The sequence below is a fragment of the Phodopus roborovskii genome, unplaced genomic scaffold (genome assembly GCF_943737965.1).
Source record: "Phodopus roborovskii unplaced genomic scaffold, PHOROB, whole genome shotgun sequence".
NCBI lineage: Eukaryota > Metazoa > Chordata > Mammalia > Rodentia > Cricetidae > Phodopus > Phodopus roborovskii.
The window spans coordinates 6,435,559-6,455,576 of record NW_026125546.1 but is presented as its reverse complement, the minus strand read 5'-3'; the positions used below and the strand labels follow the sequence as shown (position 1 = coordinate 6,455,576).

Here is a 20,018-nt window from a genome sequence, read left to right as displayed (position 1 = left end):
TGGGGGGGTGGGGGCATGGGAGGATGGGAGGGAAAGGGAACTGGTATTGGTATATAAAAATTGTTTTTATTTAAAATAAATTTAAAAAAGAAAGCTGGACATTAAAAAAAAACTAGAATGATAGGCAAAGACTTTCAACATTTCTTAGTAAGGGATAAAGAGACATGACATGGGCTGAGCCTGATGCCTTGATTGCATTCTCTGGATCTACATGACAGAACAAGAAAATAGACACCTGGTAGTTTCCTTTTGACACATGTCAACTACAGCCCATGAATGTTCACACAAACACACAAATAAAAAGAATAACTACTACTACTACAAAAAAAGAGGCATGATATGTAAATAATTCCCTTGTATCAACAAAATGAATTCTGTAAGTGGTGCATCGTAAATTTGCAGCTTTTACTTCAGATCCACTGGCTAGAGTTTGATGGCACTCATATAAAGATTCAAAGCCGTGATCTTGTCCATTATGTCGTAGGCACCTATCATATTTAGTCCCCGAACAAGTTGGTCTCTTAAGGCAGTAGCTGTGAGTAACAAGTTCTTATCCGCTTTCCACTTAATAAATGCGTGGTAGATTCTTTCATTTAATGGAGTAGTGCTGTGAAAATTTAAATAATAATTATTTTAATTACCAGCCAAGAATATTATTTTAAACTGCTTAAAGGTTGTCTAAGTCTTCAAATCCATTTTCCACACTAATGTGAGACTAAATTTAACTGAAGACAGTATATATGAATATTTACAATGAGTATATATGAACATTTACAATGAGTCTGACACACAGAAGCAAACACTAGCACCACTTTTTTTTTTCAACTTATAGTCAACTATGAGACAATAATCACTGTGGGTTATTTACTATAAACCAATATGATAACAATGCACATTTTATTGCTTGGTTTTACTTGATCCTCATGACAACTTTCTAAGCTCATGTATTTATTTTACGGCAGAATCAGAAAGAAAGAAAAGGACATGTTTAAGGTCAGGAGGCCAGCTGGACTAAACTCCCAGTAGCTTACCCTGGCACAGCCCTTCCTTCTTCTACATTACATTGTATGGTTGCCTAGCAAGGACCACAAATACGTCATAAGTGAGAGGTCACCCTATACAGTAGAGTTTGTGTTAATGTAAATATTTCAAAACTATGTAATATCAAGATCGTATAAGTACAAGCATGAAAATACATTTGTACAAATGCCATTCATACTTACTTTCTTACAGGGATGCTATTTTCTGAGGTTGTCATGTTTAGTTTTTGTTGCAAAAATTCAAAGTTTATTTCAGTGATATTGTTGGCAACTATGTTGAATATCTTCTCTAAAATTTTCTCTGCATTTGAACATAGAAGAAACATTGTTTGTTTTGAAAAAAAGGACACCTGAGTTACTATTTAGTTTTCTTCTGTTTTATCAAACATCTATGTCAAATAAAATCAAAAATGACTATATAGAGCTGACTGTCTACAATTTGTACTTCCCATCCCATTCCTTCTAGAATCTGAGGAGACCCACAACCTAAAATACCTGCTTTAAAAGAATCTTACAAGCATGCTTACAAGCATGATTTTCAAATTCTTTACTTTTTTTTCTGGATTTGGAATGAATTTGATTCCTTCCTTCGATTCTGGCTGTTTTATATTAACTATTTGAAAATTAACATCAATTGCAAATATGGTATATAGGTGTATATTAATTAATATTAAAATAATTTGTTATTTAGTTAGGTTTTTTAAAATTTATTAAAGGCTAGGCATGCCAGGTTGTGGTACACACCTTAAATCCCAGCACTAAAGAAGCAGAGGCAGGTGGATCTCTGAGTTTGAGGCTAGCCTGATATACAAAGTGAGTTCCAGTATAGCCAGGGCTGTTAAACAGAAAAACCCTTTCTTACACACCCATCTCACCAAAAAAGACTAGCCATGGTAGCATGTATTTTTAATACCAGCACTCAGGAAGGCAAAGGAAGCCAATCTCTTGTGAGTTCAAGGCTAGCCTGGTCTACATAGTGAGTTCCAGGACAACCAGAACTACACAGAGAGAGATGCTATCTCAAAAAAGAATTGAGCATATTTGAGGGGGTGTGTATGTGAGTATAGGTGCCCACAGAAGGCCAACCTCTGTGAAATTTCAGGCAGTTGTGAGCTACCCAACATGGGTGCTGTGAACTGAACTCAGGATCTCTGCAAGAGCAGAATATGCTTTGACCATAGAGCCACTTTTTCAAATTCAAGAGTGTCTCTTTAAAGTAACACATTTCTTGATAGTGTTATATAGATATGTCTTTGTTAGCCAGAAGCTTCTACATCATTCCATCGAAAGTCATCTTTGGTGACTAGAATACTATGAGACTTTTCAAGAATTAAGGTTCCCCCATGCTCTGTATCATCTCAAATGCATTACGGCTTTTTCACTTGAAGAAAAAAAATATTATATATATATATATATATATATATATATATATATAGTATGTATGTATGTATGTATGTATGTACGTACACACACACACACACACACACACACACACACACACACACACAATTAATTCCTCGGACGAGATTTCATGCTAATAATAAAAAGAAAACCGAATTGCTCAATAATAATGTCCTTGTTAACTTCAGGATAAATATGTCTTCCCTGCTACAGCAAGGTGGTAAATGTCTAGATTTATCTCCTCCCCCAATCTTTGAGACATTGCCAATGCCTACTGCACTTTCCCCATCAAAAGTAGAGTAGCAAGGGTCATGTTTCTTTGAGATTTTGAGAAACAGAACTTTAGCATGGAGGTTTGGCCATGTAACTCAATCACCTTTCTCTGAGGTACTGCCCACAATAGAATACTATGTAGACACTTGAAACTCTGAAACTTATTTTGTAGAAATAAGTATATTTTGTAGTAATTAGTATAGTCAGCCTACATTAGTATAGACAGCTACTATGACTTAATTTTCTCTCATTTCTTCTATTAGTCAGGCTCAACTCTTAGGAAAGATTCTACATGGCAGCCATGTGCCTAGTGTATAATGTGGCTTAAAAGAGATGGTATTTTTCAATACAACTTGGTCATTAGCTTATACTGGCATCATCTTGGTCATGTAGTTATGGTATGTGATAGACTAGGGAGCAGTCGAAGATATTCCAGCCCCCCCCCCATGATGGATAATCTGAGTTATCAACACAAACGGATAGCTTTCAGAAAAGGAAGTTGACAAATGTTTTAATGTTACTACCAGCTCAAAGTCTCCAGGTAAAGCAAGTTCCTTTACTAAACAGATACCAGAAAATTTCTTACAAAGGCAATTCCTCCCTCATCACCCACCGTCTCTTTCGTCTGCTCTTTGGAGATAGCGTGTGATAGTATGCAGCTGTTTTCCTTTACAGATTTCCATCGGAGGTCTCAGCAAAGGATTGTCATCAAAATTTATCTCTTTCAGTGACAAAAGACTATAGATAGCACTAGGCAGAGCTGTCAGATGGTTTCCTAGTGAGGAAGAAATGGCAACAGATTATACCTTTCTGTAAAGTTAAACTTCAGGAACAGAAGCCAAGCACACATGCAGAATTCTACTGTCCAGGGAATGTATGCAGGGCACTCACAGTGATGAACGTTCCAAAGTTCTTACCCATGTGCGTGCTAGGAGGAAAAAGTAGGGTGCATTAAAAGCCACTGTGGTTTCTTTGTCTCCTAGGGGCCACAAGGTGAGCTGGAGATAATCTTTTTTTATAATATAGCAAGTGACTTAGCAGAGTAGGTATTATTAGTTTAAAAATAAACTTTTAAAAAACAGTTCCATGTAAATGTATACAGTATGCTGAGCATGTTCCCCCATGCCTCTGGCCCTTCTTTTTCTTACCCTCCCTCCTTTTGGTCTCTTTCTCTTTGTTCTCTACACTGTCACTTCTTTCATACATGGATGGGGTGGGTTTGGGTTTTTTTTTTTTTTTTGTACTTATGTAGGGAGTAAAAAAATGATAAAAGGAAACACTATTGTCTGCATGAGATAAGCATGTACGGCTCCAAGTGGGATGTCTCCATCAAATCCCTCCCCTCAGAGCTCAGAGAACTCCAGGGAGGAGGCAGGAAGAACTGAGAGAGACAGGGGGTGAAGCAGACCAAGAGAACAAGGCCCTTTAGAAAACAATTCTAAAGCAACATGTTTCTCTTATCAATATTTCATAGGGATCAGTAGTAGTGAAAATATCTGTAGCTGCAGTTTTGTGTGGAAAAAATTTATTCCAAATTCACTGGCTTGAATAAATTCGGGGTCATCTTTTGGTCATCAGTGATTTCCTACTCCTTTGTTCAAGTCTTATACCAGGGTTGGTCTGGGTGATTAGCAGAACAGAGCAGATATTATTTGACATCCGAGATTAAGTTTACACTGTCAGCAATCTCACTCTCTCCAATCATTCCCTCCAAAAGAAGTAGTTTTTTAAGTCATGAGCAGGGTTACACAGCAAAGAACCAAACGCTGCTTCCAACAGCCATGTGAGTAAACTTGGAAGCAGAGCCAATAGTCTCTCACTGAGGCTCCAGTTTATAGAGTGACTACTCTCATACAAGACCCTGAGACCCCTGAGACAGAAGTCGATGAAACCAGAGAGTCCCAATTCTCACCAGTTGAGGGAGACAAACAACCAAGGGTTACTGACATCATAGCTGATACCTGAAAGTGCTGAACATTCCATAGACACCAGAAGCCTGACAAAATTCAATAATTATGAATAAAGGAAAGTCACTCACAGTCATAGAACAAATCTATTTACATCTAAAAATAGAGCCACAAAATCTGTGACAGAAATATACAAAAAGGACTGCTATTCAAAATATACAAAGAACAATTAACATTTAACAATAACCAAACTGAGAAATAGTTTACAGTTCTAACAGACACCTTACCAAAAGGTATACAGATGACAAACAAGTATACAAGACACTTCACCTCATTCATTATCATTGTGATGCAAATTAAAATAACAATGAGATATTACCAGATACTTATTTGAGTAGTTAAAAGCTTATCAGAAAATTGGGATTCAAGACCCTGAACTACCACTTTTGAGCATATATCTAAAGGATGCACACTCATCATACCACAGGACATTTGCTCAACTATGTTCATAGTAGCATTATTCATCATAGCCAGAACCTGGAAACAACCTAGATGCCCTTCAGCTGAAAAATGGATAAAGATAATGTGGTACATTTACACAATGGAGTATTATTCAATGGTAAAAAAAACAATGACATCTTGACATTTGCAGGCAAATGGATGGAACTAGAAAAAAACCTGAGTGTGGCAACCCAGACCTAGAAAGACAAACATGGTATATTTACTCACTTATAAGTGGATACTAGATATAGAGCAAAGGATAACCAACCTACAGTCCACAACCCCAGAGAAGCTAGATAAGGAAGAGGACCCTAAGAGAGATACACATAGATCCACACAAGATGGGGAAATAAACAAGATCTCCTGAGTAAATTGAGAGCAGGAGAGGGAGAGAAGAGGGTGGAGGGGAGTGAGGAGTGGGAGGTAAACAGAAGGGAATGGGATGGTGGAGTTAAGGGAAGGACAGAGAAAAAGAGCAAGGAAAGAATGATCATGACAGAGGGAGCTATTATGGGATTATCAAGAAACCTGGTACTAGGGAAATTCCCAGAATACACCAAGATGACCCCAGGTAAAACTCCAGTCAATAGTACAGAGGGTCCCTGTAATCAGATTGAGGACTACCATAATTATCATAATAGAATCTTCATCCAGTAACTGATGGGAGGAGAGAGAGAAATCCACATAGAAAGCTTAACCACCGGGTCAAGCTTCTGGAGTCCAGTTGAGAGGAAGGAGCTATAATATGAGCAACGGAGTCAAGACCAGGATGGGGAAACCCACAGAAACAGTTGGCCTGAGCTAGTGGGAGCTCACTGACTCTGAACTAACATCTGGGGAACCCACATAGGACTGAACTAGCTAGGCCCCCTGCATGCTGGTGATAGGGGGTGACTTGGGTAATGTGTGGGATCACTGGCAGTGGGACCAAGATCTATTCCTAATGCATGAATTGGCTTTCTGATGGAGAGATGGCTTGCTCAGCCTAGACACAGGGGGACGGCCTTGGTCCTGCCTCAACGTGGTGATGGGAGTCTCTTCATTGACTTCCTTGGGAGGCCTTACCCTCCCTGAGGAATAAAAGGGGGAATGGGATGAGAGGAAGGTGGAGGGAGCAGGAGGAGGGGAAACTGGGGTTAGTATGGGAAAAACAAATAAAAACCTAAATTCTCTATGTGAAAGAGTTTAAAAAAAAAAAAAGTCAAAACCTGGTCACTGACAACTACAAACATTGTTCAGGTAGAGCAACAGACTTCTCTGTGGTTACTTGTGGGAATACAAAGTGTGACAGCTATTTTTGGAAGATGCTTACTGTTCCCCTGGTGCATCTTCAATCTTCACTGTCTGTTAATTTTCAATACATCAGTGTTATTGTATTTGAAGTATATCTTTGTAGACAACATCTACTTATGTGTTTCTATTTAAAGCCCTGCTTACAGCTATGTCTTTCTCTTCCCTTCCAATACTCTCTGTCCTTTAGAGTGTTTAACAAAATAATGTTCAACGTAATTATTAACACAGTTGGAATTAAGGGCCGAGGCTGTAGTTTAGTGGTAGAGCACTTGTGTATGAAGCATGAGGACTTAACCTCAATCTCTAATCTGCCAAAACAATGTGATAGTTGGTTTTAGATAAAACCCTTTACCACTTGTTTTTCTATTTGTTGTCTGCTAATCCTTTCTGACTACCTGAATCACTTTTCACTAGTTGCTTTCAAGATTATTTTCCTTATCTCTGCTTTCCTACAGTTTTACTATACCATGTGTCTATGTTTTTCTTTTTCTTAAATTTGAAATAAGGTTGTTTTACATGTCAATCCCAGTCCCTCGCCCTCCCATTCTCCCCTATCACCCCCACCAAACCCTAGCCCATCCTTTTTTTGCCCCCCCCCCCAGGGAAAGTGAGGCCTTCCATGGGGAGTCTTCAAAGTCTGTTATATCATTTGGGGCAGGGCCTAGGCCCTTCCCCATGTGTCTAGGCTGAGAAAGTATCCCTCTATGTGGGATGGGCTCCCAAAGTCCATTCATACACTAGGGATAAATACTGATCCATTACTAGAGGCCTCATAGATTGTCCAGTCCTCCTAATTAACACCAACATTCAGGGGGTCTGAGTCAGTCCTATGCTGGTTTCCCAGCTATCAGACTGGGGTGCATGAGCTCCCCCTTGTTCAGGTCAGCTGATTCTGTGGGTTTCTCCAACCTGGTCTTGACCCCTTTGCTCATCACTTCTCCCTCTCTGCAACTGGATTCTGGGAGTTCAGCTCCGTGTTTAGCTGTGGGTGTCTGCTTCTGCTTCCATCAGCTCCTGGATGAGGCTCTAGGAGGGCATCAATCTCATTATCAGGGAAAGGCATTTAAGGTAGCCTCTCCACTATTGCTTAGATTGTTAGTTGGGTTCATCCTTTTCTTAAGGTAAAATTCAAATAACATAGTATACATTTCAAGGAAAAATTCAGTAGTATTTAAAGATTAACAGCCCTCACATCTGCCTAGGCCCCCATATCATCATTCTCTTCCATTATTGTAGTACATAATCCTAAGTGATAAACCTAAAAGGATATATCATCATCACCAAGACTCTGTAGCTTATGACTCATGCTTAATGCTACATAGCCTATGGGTCTAAACAAATCTGTCATAATATGTGTCTATTATTATAGTACTAAGCAGAATATTTTCACTGCCCAAATCCATTCACTTGCATTCTGTCTATTCACCTCTGCACACACATACAGCTCGTTGAGAATACTAACTGTCCCATAGTTTGAAATTGAAGCTTATATTCACATTGGGTTTTCTTCTACCTCTAAATATTCATTGTAGATTCCTCTGTGTCTTTCTGTTACTCGGCAGTTCATTTCATTTTAGTACTAAACAGTAAAGCAAGTTTCAGATTTTACAGGACTGAAATAAGAAGGTTTTTCTTCTGATTACAATCACATGTTTGTCAAATAAATGTGTGTCAGCAATAGAATAAACAAGAGTCAGTCCCTTCACATGGTGGGTTATATGGAGCAATGAGTGAATGCATTCAACCACATGGAAACAATGCAAGTGATTATCTTAGATGAAGAGACACCATGATCATGGTAACTCTTAAAAAGGAAAACATTTAATTGAGGGGGCTTGCTTATATTTAAAAGTTTCAGCTCATTATCATTATGGCAGGGAGTAAGGCAGTGTGCGGGCAGATGTGGTTCTGGAGCTGAGAGCGTTACATCTTGCTGGTATCAGGAAGCTGAATGACTGTCACTCTGAGGGAAGCTTGAGAAAAGAGACCTCAAAGCCTGTGCCTTCAGTGACACACTTTCTTCAAGGCTGTGCCTCCTAATAGTGTCACTTCTTTGGGGGCCATTTTCTTTCAACCCACCACAGTGATCTTCATAATGCTGAGTAAAAAAAAAAAAAAAAAAAACAAAAAAACAAAATGCACAATATAGTATTTACAGCTTTGCTTAAAGCAAGTTGTTGGAAACCATGATCATGGTTAACTTTGGCTGGTTAATGGATGTTTATCCATTAATGGATGAAAGCAGGGCAGTTTTGTGGGATTTATCTGTTTCATGATTCATGTTCCCAAGCCTGGGTTTGTTCAGTTTAGAAAATCTGTTGAGCTGCATATTGGCAGTATATACTCTTTCAGTCTGGATATCATACTCTGGTAAAAATATTTTTCAATCAACAAATGTATATGTGGAAAAGGGACTCTTACACACTGCTGGTAGGCATATAAAGTATACAGCCACCATGGAAATCAGTGGTGATGGGAGTCCTTACAAAATCTAAAACAAAGAAAACCCATCCATTGAGCTAGTGATACCACTCCTGGGATACACATGAAGACTCTCGGGTAACATACCATGGCCTACGTGTGTTTACTGATGTACTATTTACAAAATGGAATCCACTGAGATGTTAATCCAGAGATGAATGGACAGATGTGCAAGTGAGAATTATATTTAATCTTCAAAAGACAAATGAAATTATGATATCTGTAGAAAAATGAATAGTGGAGATCATTATGTTAGTCAAAGTAAGCCAGAGTAAGAATGACAAAGCTCTATCTTTCTCATATGCAGACTCTAGATTTCTATTTTATTATTTTCTAGTTTACTATTTTATGTGTATGAGAGTTTGGCTGCATGTACGTATACATACCATGAATGTGCCTGGTTCACATGGAGATCAGAAGATGACAATGGATCTCCTAGCACTGGAATTACAGACAGTTATGAGCTTCCATGTGGGTGTTAGGAATCGAACCTGGGTCCTCTACAAAAATGACAGGTGCTCCTATCTGCAGAGCCAACTCTCTAACCCCATGACTCTAGACTTAAATTTGTGTGTGTGCTTGTATGTGTGTGTACATATGCATGCATGTGCACATAAATGTGTATGTCTGTGATAGAAGTACCAAGAGAACCATGGGGGAAGAGGAAAAGACCTTATAGAAAAGGAGAGGAAAGACAAAAATAGAGTAACAGAATAGATGTGTCACGAGAGCAGAAAGCTGGGCTGGCAAGAGGGAGGCAGTAGCATGGGGGAGTGGGTGGAGGAGGAGAGAAATAAAATCAAAGTATAATGGTATTGTAGTGGTTTGAAAGAAAATGGCCCCGAAGGGAGTGGCACTATTAGAAGGTGTGGCCTTGCTGGAGTAAGTGTGTCATAGTGGAGGTGGGCTTTGAGGTCTCATATTTGCTCAAGCCATGTCCAGTATCTCAGACCACTTCCTGTTGCCAACAAGTCAAGTTGTAGGCATGTGGCTACTTCTCCAGCACCATGTCTGATGGACACCCTTCTGTATGCTGTGAATATATGTTTCTGTTATTGGTTGATAGATAAATGGACAGGCAGGATTTAGCCAGGCAGGAATGTTGAACAGCGATAGAGAAAGGTACCATGTCTGCCTGTATACCACCATGTCAAACCATGATGTTAATGGACTAAGCCTCTGAAAATGTGCCAACTCAATGAAATGTTTTTCCTTTATAAGAGTCACCATAGCAATGGTGTCTTTTCACAGCAATAGAAACCCTAACTAAGACAGGTATATATGTATAAAATGCACAATAAAGCTCATTACTCTGTATGACACTAAAAAAAAAAAAAAAAAGAAAGAAAAAAAAAGAAAAAAGAGGAAAAACAGAAACAAAAACATAGCTTGAAGATCCCTTCAGGGTTCTGTTTGGGTGATGTAGACAGGGATAATACTATTCAAAATATTTAATTACTTATCTGGAAGAGGGTCTGTGCATTAGAACCAAGATTTCTGTAGACAACAGCAACCAGGAACACCAGGCAATAGGCTGTCTGGGAGGGTGGGGTATAAAAACAGCACTGTGGCTGTAAAGTAGACTGCAAATAAATCTGGGCTGTGTCACTGAGGAATTGTCTTCCCTGGGTTCAATGTGCCCATCTACTTTTCTTTCGTTTGCTATTCTGTCTTTGGGGGGTGCAGAGATGGCAGCATCTGTTAAAAATCACAAGCTTGATCATTCCACATTGCACTCTAGAGCAGTGGTTCTGAACCTGTGGGTCATGATCACTTTGGGATCAATGCATCCTTTCACAGGGGTCGTCCCAAACCATTGAACAGTACAGATATTTACATCACCATCTGTAACAGTAGCAATGGACATAGCCTTATGGTTGGTGGTCATCCCAACTGTACGAAAGGGTCGAAGCATGACGAAGGTTGAGAATGACTGTTCTAAAGAGTCAATATTGTCCCCATTCATTCATTTTCCTCAGTCACAGGTTTGGAAACTGCTTCCTGCTATTGGTACATCTGTGGCAACTTTAACTCTCTTTATTTAGCCCTTCTAAAAACCAGACTGCATTTAGATCGGAACTTGGGGGGCCTTTCCACTGATCTGTACCACCCCAGCTTTTCTTTGGAGCTTGATTGACAGAATATTTTCTAATTCTAATGTGGAACAACAGAGAACTGCCCTAGTCCGAGCAGGGTACATGTCCCCGGCCATTCTGCCTCGATGTTGCCCTAACTCAAGCATATCCATGGAATGTACTTCCAGTTGGGAGTTCCAGTCTCCAATAGAGCAGAAGGCTCTAGGGGAGATTTTGTTTGTGTTGTTTTCTTTGTCTCTCTTTATTTTTTAATCGTTTATTTTTGAGAACTCCATACATAAGTACTGTATCTACATCACATCCACCTCTCCCTCTCCCATTTCCAACTGCTGCCATGTTTCCTCTTTCAAATTCATGATCTCTCTCTTTATTTTTTTTTAGATTTTCACTAGACTTTATTGAAATCATGGTTCTGGCTAACAGAAGAATCTTGAAACATTCATTTAGGAAAAGACTCTTAGGAAACATTCAGCACAATGCTGCCGATCCAAGTTTAAATGATACAAAATGTAATCTGTGGTGTGAAAAGAAATGATCATGATCTCTTCTTTAATTATTAGTACATGAATAAACATGTATGAGTATGGTATATATGTAAATGTAACCCACTGAGCCCATTTAGCTTTGTTCATATGTACCATGTCTAGGGCTGACCATTTGAGGTTGGACAACCTATGTGGAGCTTGTCCATAGAGAATGTTGATCTTTCTCCTCTCTGCAGTCACTGATAACCTTTCACCTAGTGGTGGGGCCATGTGGAATTTCCCATCTACTGTAGAATGGCAACTAAGGTTGTCACTATGCTGGTCTTGTTCAAGCAACTGCATTGTTGAGAGTTCATGGGTGCAGCTTCCCTATGAAGCCTAGGGAACACTTGGTAACAGCAGACATCCTAAGCCTCTGACTCGACTCGCAGAATCTCCATGCCTCCACTTGCAAATTCCCCCCCCCAGCCTTGGATGTAAGTATTGCATTACAGACGCATAAATTGGGGTTGGGCCCCACAGCCACTTATTCCTTGCATTGTGACCAGGTGTGGATCTCTGCAATAGTGTCCATCTGTCACAAAAAGCTGCTTTGATGAGGGGTGAGAGCTACATTTATCTGTGGTGAAAGGATAAGTATTTAGAAGACAATAAAATTATACTGGTTGAGGCAACTGCCAAGAGTAGATAGTCCTGTCTGGTAGCTGCTCGTAGTTGGCTAGGTTTACATTACTGGCTTGAATAGCCTTCAATTAGACAACTGCCAGTTGCTGCAAGGATTAAAGTGCATTACTGACCTTTGATGTCTTCCTGGTCCAATCATTCTTGTATTTCATATGCTTTACAGCTGTGTAGGACTACTGGTTCTTCCTCTCCCTTGACACCTTGTGTAACACTTTCTGACATTAGGAGAGCTAGTTCTTGGGGACCAGGCCTCCAGGTCCATCCCAGCTCAACTCTGCCAAGTCCTGTATCCAAAGTGTGTGGTGTCTTGAGCAATAGGGTCTTTCCTTCAGATTCCAGGAGGTGATCAAGGGCAATGGCAGTAGTTCAAATGGATGGTTTTGGAATTCTCTAGGTTCTCCTGACCAATAGCCAAAAAAGATGCTTCTTGTGCCTGGTACTGTAGTCTTCATTGGATAGTCCATGGCTCTAGTGGGGAGCATTGTCACCCCAAATAGCATACCTTCATCTAAACTATGTATCTATGTATATACATATATCACATGCAATTCTAAGTCATCATATATGATCCCTTATGTCTTTTTCAAACATCTTTGATGTTATTTATGCTTCCCCTTCCTCTGTATTGCCCTCTTTCCCCTTTCCCACATAAAGTGTCCCCATTCCTTCCACCCCAGCATCTGCTTCCTTCCGTTTCCATCTCTCGAGCTCTTTTCAGGGCAAGAAAACAGTTCTTCAGCTTTGTGCTCATTTCCTGTAACTGCATAAAGGACTGTGTGCCTCTCTCCCTCTGATGCCCACTTAATGCATTGTCTGACTTCTTTGTCAGCAAAACTGCACTTTAGCACCAGTGTACTACTTATAGATTCTACTTACTATCTAGTATGCTTGGCACGTACCTCTGAGGTCTAGGTGTTGTAGAAATTTTAAAGACAGGAAGGATGGTGGCAGAGAACTTATTTGATTGTTGTATGCGTGTAGACTAACCAGACTTTTCAGCTCCCCAATATTTTTTGGAATCTCTTTGATTGCATTGTTGGAGATGTCAAGTGTTTTCAGTTGAGTCATACTGGACAGCTCTTCTGGGAGTCTTGTTAACTGAAAAGATGATTAAACAATTATGCTTTTATAAATTCATAAATATTTGTATCACTACACTTCCCTCCTGAAAACAAGTAGAAGAATAAACTTCTCTTATAATCTTTTTCTAAGGAGATCCCCTCATTCTGTCACAGATTATTTGTGACTTCACATCCTAAAATCCTCAAGCTTTTGTGTAGCACCTGTGTACCCCCAGTCTGATTAGTGCTCCGTAATTAGGCCTGTTGCTTAGAGACCACTTTCTTTCCATGCCCTAGCTCTGTGTCTACCACCGTCCACCCTTGTCTTTCTTGTCTCCCTAAGGAAAACACTGCATTGCCTTTTGTTCTTCCTTGAAATCTGTCCAACTACTCAGTCACACTATCTTATTCTCATCATAGAGAGAAATAGAGGAAGACACCCACACCCTTACACACATGCATGCACCACATTCAAACACCATACACATATACATGCAACACACCCAACAGACATATACACGCATACAACTCAACTCACACATCACACACACATACACACACAAGAGTGAGTAGGACTGAAGTTATGTTATGTAAAGCAGAATAAACATCATGCATAAACATGACTAGGGAGGAGGTACCCAGTATGGAGAAGAGATAAGAACTTCAGAGAAATATGTTAAGTAAGCAAGCCTATGCAAGACTGAGTGCCAAGCTTATGAAATGGGAATAAGAGCAAACAAATATTCTTTTTGAAAATTTCATTTAATTTTCTTTGAGACAGTGTCTGTCTATGTAGCCCTGGCTGGCTGCCCTGGAATAGACTACATACACCAGGTTACCAGGTTGACCTCAAACTTACAGAGAGCCACCTACTTCTGCCTCCTACCCCTGCCATGTTGCGATTAAAAACATAGCCACCACGCCTGACTAGCTAGTCTTTAAATGCTTTCTCAGTGTTTCTAGAGAAAGTGAGAACTCTGACTCTGATGATGGGGCTGCTGTTGCCCATGGAAGGTCTCTGACTCACCTGACACATCTCCAGATGATTGGTTGTCGATCAACTATTAAATAAGCTAATCTCTTAAGTATTCTATCTCCTTTCAATCACAAAGGATATTCGTCTAAAGAAGGATTCTTACAATGTTTTTCCATCTAAAGATTTTTGAAATGACGTTGCAGAGACTACCTGGTGCTTTTGGCAACTACTTTGACCCTGAATTTCCTTCCTTCCCCCTTTCTCCTTCCTTCTTTCCCTTTTCCTTTCTTCCTTACCTCCTTTTATTAACAGTCTTACTCTGTATTCCAGGTTCAACTTCCTGTCCTCCTGCCCAAGCCTTGTGAGTGCTGGGTCATGCACCATTATGCCAAATACAACACATTAAGAACAGTCCCCTGTAGGACTGGAGAGATTGTTCAGCAGTTAAGGGTGCTTGCTGCTCTTGGAAAGGACTCGAGTTTTATTCTCAGAACCCACATGACAATTCACAATTAGCTTTACCTCTAGTTCCAAGCGATCTGATACTCTCCTTCTAGCTTCCTTGGGATCTAAGCAGGTACACACACACACACACACACACACACCAAAGCAAAGCATTCATATAAATAAAATAAAAAATATTTTTAAAAAAGAATCATCCTCTGGAATGAAGTTTGGTGACATGGACAATAACAGAAAAACCAACTGGAGAGCACAGGGTGAGCAACTGCTGGAGTAAACTAGGCCTAAAACACATGTTGAACATGTACAAGGACAGAGAAAATGACTTTGGAAATTCCAGGGGAAATTGCTAGGGATTATGTGTGTTAAGTAGATGTGATGAGGTCAAAGAAAGAGTTAATGAAAAGGAGAGAGTTAGGTTTGCAGAATAGAATATTACTTTTACTATGTAGAGATATGTTGTATTTGTTTATGTTGTGGAATATTTAACTAGGTAAAGATATGTTGCATTTGTTATGTTGAGGAGTATTTGTTTAACTAGGTAAAGATGTGTTGCTGTTTTACCTTGCCTGCTTAAGGTATCTGATTGGTCTAGTAGAAAACTGAATGGCCAATAGCTAGGCAGAAGTGGGATAGACAGGGCTGGTGGTGGGCAGAGAGAATATGTACGGGGAGGACGATAGGCTCAGGGAAGAAAGAAAAGAGATGCCAGTGAGACACCAGGGCCAGCCAGCAGGAAAGTAAGACATACAGAATGAAAGAAGGGTAAAAATCCCTGAGGCAAAACATAGATGAATATAAGCAGGTTAAATGAGGTATAAAACTAGTGGGACAAGCCTAAACTAAGGCTGAGCATTCATAATTAATAATAAGTCTCTGTGTCTTTACTTGGGAGCTGGCTGATGACCCACAGAAAATTCCAACTTCGATTAGGGACATGGTCTAGAAGAGTCACAAGGCACAGCTAGAGAGACTCAAATGTGTGTATTTTCATTCAAAAGCACCTTCACTGCAACTTGTCTCATTCTTCATTCCATGTGCTCGAGTCATACACTACTACTGCGGCAGACTTGCTGAAAATGTATTGCACAGTAGGTGTAACATTATAAAGGCCAGATGACTTTGGTTCTGAGCTATAACCCCAGCCATAGATCATAGAGATTCTTTCTGAACAGAAAAGAAGATTTTTAAGGACAGATTTTTGAGGTATTTTGCTTTGGATAATCAGCATTAAAGATAGTCAGGTGATAGCTGTGCTTATTGAGGTCTATGGATATATCAGTAATTTTTTAAAAAGTAAAGTATTTCCAAGGCTTGAGGTATAATTTAGTAGCAGAGAACACACCTACTATGTGTAAGGTGTGGGTTTGATCCATAACACCTTAGTAAGTAAATAAATTAATAAGGAAATAATTAATCTATCAATTTCAGAATAATTTCCAAATAAAATAGCTTGAAATCTGAAAAATATATTTATGAAGAAATTCATTAAAGCAGTATCATGAAGAAAACTTCTAAATGCTTAACAGGATTAATTATATAAATCATGTTATTGGGAAGGAGAAATGCTTATGTAGGATATAATTTTAAATTGAATTTGTAGTTTTTTATAACTGCTTATAAATCTATATAAGAAAAGGAGAGTATAATTACATTAAAACAAAATATGAGTTTTATTATGGTATACATGTGGAATAACTGTATCACCTCAATTTTCTAGATTATCAGCAACTCATTGCTGGTAGTAGGGATCAAACCCAGAGCCACACACGAGTTGGCCAAGTGATAACACTGAACCACACTCGCAGCTCAACAATATAATACACAAAACTTTATATGATACACAAAACTTTAAAACTTCTTACAATAGGGGCTCAGTAGATGACTAGGTCAAGAAAGTGTCTGCCAACATGAAAATCTGAATTTGAATCCACAGCACCCACTGAGAAGTTGGGACCATGCAACCCCAGTGCAGAGGGGATGAGTTGGAGACACGTTTATTGTACAGCTAGTCTAGACAGTCCATGAGCTCCAGTCCAGTTCAGTGAGAGACTGTCTCAAAAAGTGAGGTGGAAACAATGGGTATGGTGACACCACATTTAATCCCAGCAATCAAAGAAGAAACAAAACAGGTTGATCTCTGTGAGTTCAAGGCCAACCTGTTCTCACAGCAAGTTCCAGGGCTCACAGGACTTTACACTGAAACCGTGTTTATAAAAAAAAAAAAAAAAAGCAAAATTGAAGAAGACACCTTTGGCTTCTGTATACACTCGGGTGTTCTGTGTGCACTCAGGTGGACCCACATGCATCCATGTACACACCTACAGGAATGCATACATAACAACATACAGACACTTTTTAAAAATCTTCCCGTGAACTAAATGGAAAGCAATCTACAAAATCACCTGCTTTGATTCACATTGCAATGAATTGAAATGTCCCATAAAGCTTTTGTGTAGAGTGGTATGTCTCTAAGCCTTGTTTCCAAACATAGACTATTTCATCTGGCTAAAATACACATAAAAGCAGGGCAGGAACCTAGAGGGCAGGCTGATGCAGAGGCCATGGAAGGTGCTGCCTACTGGTTTGCTCCCCATGGCTTGCTCAACCTGCTTTCTTAGTGAACTCAGAACCACCAGCTCAGGAATGGGGCTACCCACAATGGACTGGCCCCTCTCCATTTGATCACTAATTAAGAAAATGCCTTACAGCTGGATCTTAGGGAGGCATTATTTTCAACAGAGGTTCCCTCCTCTCTGATGACTCTAGCTTGTTCCAAGTAAACATAAGACTCTCCAAGACACCTGTACAGTGTGTCTCCGGTTGAGAATCCTCTAGTCTTCTCCTCCATGCTGAAAAGAGCACACTTACCTTTTTCCCACTTGTCTGACTTAAATCCAGCTCCTCCAAGGTGTGCAGCTGGCAGAGTTCAACAGGAAAGTGTGCGAACTGATTGCTCGAGAAGTTTAATTTCCGGATACCTTTTAATTTAGATATATCGGAAGGTATTTTCTGTAACTTATTTTCTGAAACATCAAGTACTTGCAAGTTTTTTAAAGCACACAGTTCCTTGGGGAAAATTTCAAACTTATTACCAGACAGAATGAGTACATGGAGTGACTCCATGGCAGAGATGCATGGTGGAATTGTCTTTATTTGGTTTTTACCAAGATCCAGGTATTCAAGATTAGTGAGTGAACACAGGTATTCTGAAAGTATGGGGAGCTTGTTTCTATTCAACTCTAAGTGAAGCAGTTTCGTACTGAAAGATATATCCATAGGGATTTCTGAAATATAATTTCCATTAAAACTCAAGTAGTCAAGTGATGGTAAAGCACACAACCCCACTGGGAAATACATTATATTGTTATAATTCAGTTCAACTCTGGTTATGTTTCTGCAGTTTTTTATTTCAATTGGGATATGTGTGATTTGATTGCCTGAAAACTCCAGGCTGTTTATATTATTGAGATGTGAGATTTCTTCAGCCATTTTTATCATTTTATTTCTGTTTACATGGAGCTGTTTCAAATTTTTAAGCCTATGGATTTTCCTAGGAAGCTCTTCTATGTTGTTATCACTAAGACTAAGACACTCCAGCATCACACAGTGAGAAATTTTCTTTGGTATCTTTTTCAGTAAGTTTTTATCAAGGTTAAGAAGTCTGAGTTCTCTGAAATTCTCAATTTTCGGTGAAATGGCTTCCAATTTATTGTCAGCTAGCTGAAGTTCTTTTATTTTGGGCAACTGAAAAATTTCCACGGACAAAAAAGTAAGTTTATTATGATCCATTAAAAGGTTTTCTAAGTTCTTCAGTTCCCGGACCTCTTTTGGCAAACTGCCTATCATGTTTCCAGTAAGGTTTAGTGAAACTAACTTTGGAAGAAAGCATAGGAATTTAGAAAATATTGTTAATTGGTTGTATTCCAGATTGAGAACTTGCAAGTTTTGCAAACTAGACAAAGACTGTGGTATATTTGTTAACATATTTTTGCCCAAACTCAAAGTTTCCAAATTTCTAAGACTTTCTAAGCCAGAAGAAGGTAAATTCTCAATGTAATTACTATCTAAAAAGAGTTGTCTCATATTCCCAAGTTGTAATAATTCTTTAGGTATGCATGATATCTGGTTGTAACTGGCATTTAGTATCCCTAAATTATGAAGCAAATGAATTTCCAAGGGAATCGATGACAATCCATTTTCTTGCAGGGACAGAATTTCAAGTCCTAGCAGATCCCCTGGATCTGCACCTTGTAAAGTTTTTATTTGATTCTTATCTAAATATAGATATTTTACATGTTTGGTTTTTAAAATGTCTGCAGGGAATTCTTGTAAATCCTTGCCCTCAAGATTAACTGTAAAGTTATCTCCCTCTAAGTCAAATTCTTTCTGATTTTCATTAGAGGCTTGTGGACTAACGTTCTCCTCAGATGGGACTTTGACTTTTTGATAGTCTTCCATTGCCTTGGTCTCTGATGACACGAAGGTCCGGGGCATTTCTGGTTTTGATAGTGGGGTGACATCTGCTATGCTGGCATCAGAAAACAGAATGTTTTTATCGTCTTCATCTCTGTTAAGCAGGCTTGGAGAAGAAACTGATGATTCTTTTGTGACCTTTGAAGGATTTGCTTCGTAAACACGATTCGAATCTCTCCTTTCCGAGTAAGAAGAAACTTCATTTGAGGGGTCTGATGTGTCTTCAGTTAATCCAGCCTCCTCTTCTGGTGACTCAGCTCTAGTGATTTCTCCCAGCTCCAAGTTACTCTCATCTTCAAACATCTTATCTACTGGTAGCTCTTCTACCAACTCAAGACTGTAACTCTACCTTTTTGTGTTCTTTTTCCCTTCGAACCTACAAGACCAATGCTGAAGTTAAAATAAGTGTAATAAGGATGTTAAAATTATATATTGGAGGCTAACTGCCTATCTTTACCCCTCCCTTCACCTCTCCAAATTCAATCCTCCAGTTTCATCCTTAGCTCTGTTCTGTAGACCACTTTCCATGCCCCTGCTCCCATCTCCAGTGGACCACACAGATCTTGCCTAATTATGTTCCCTCCTCCCACTCATGGTTTTATCCCAGATCCCAACTCCAGCAGGCACTCCCTGGGAACCCAAAGGCCACTCTGACCAGGGAAACAGGTAGGCTAACAGCAGATCTTCACCTCTCCCTCCTCTTCTCCAAGTTCAATTCCCATTCTCACCCCGAGCTCTGTAGCAAACCTTCTTCTGTGGTCTCTCTCCCCTCTGCCCCTAGTCCCATGGGACTAAGCAGATCCTGGTCGAACACCTGTTTTTCCCTTCTCTGAACCCCTCAGTACTGCTCCCTGCCAACCCACTCCTAAGTGTCAGCTCCCA

At 39.5% G+C, this 20,018-nt stretch overlaps 1 protein-coding gene across 1 annotated transcript; it reads right to left on the bottom strand.

The window, feature by feature from the left end:
* Positions 1-384: 384 nt before the first annotated feature.
* Lrrd1 (leucine rich repeats and death domain containing 1) lies at positions 385-19,439 on the bottom strand. The gene is made up of 5 exons (XM_051177210.1): positions 17,532-19,439; positions 13,061-13,259; positions 3,328-3,489; positions 1,224-1,341; positions 385-607 (listed from the first exon to the last, which is right to left on the bottom strand). The coding sequence occupies exons 1-5, from the start codon at positions 19,437-19,439 to the stop codon at positions 424-426; spliced, it is 2,571 nt and encodes an 856-aa protein (XP_051033167.1). The 3' UTR covers positions 385-423.
* Positions 19,440-20,018: the final 579 nt, after the last annotated feature.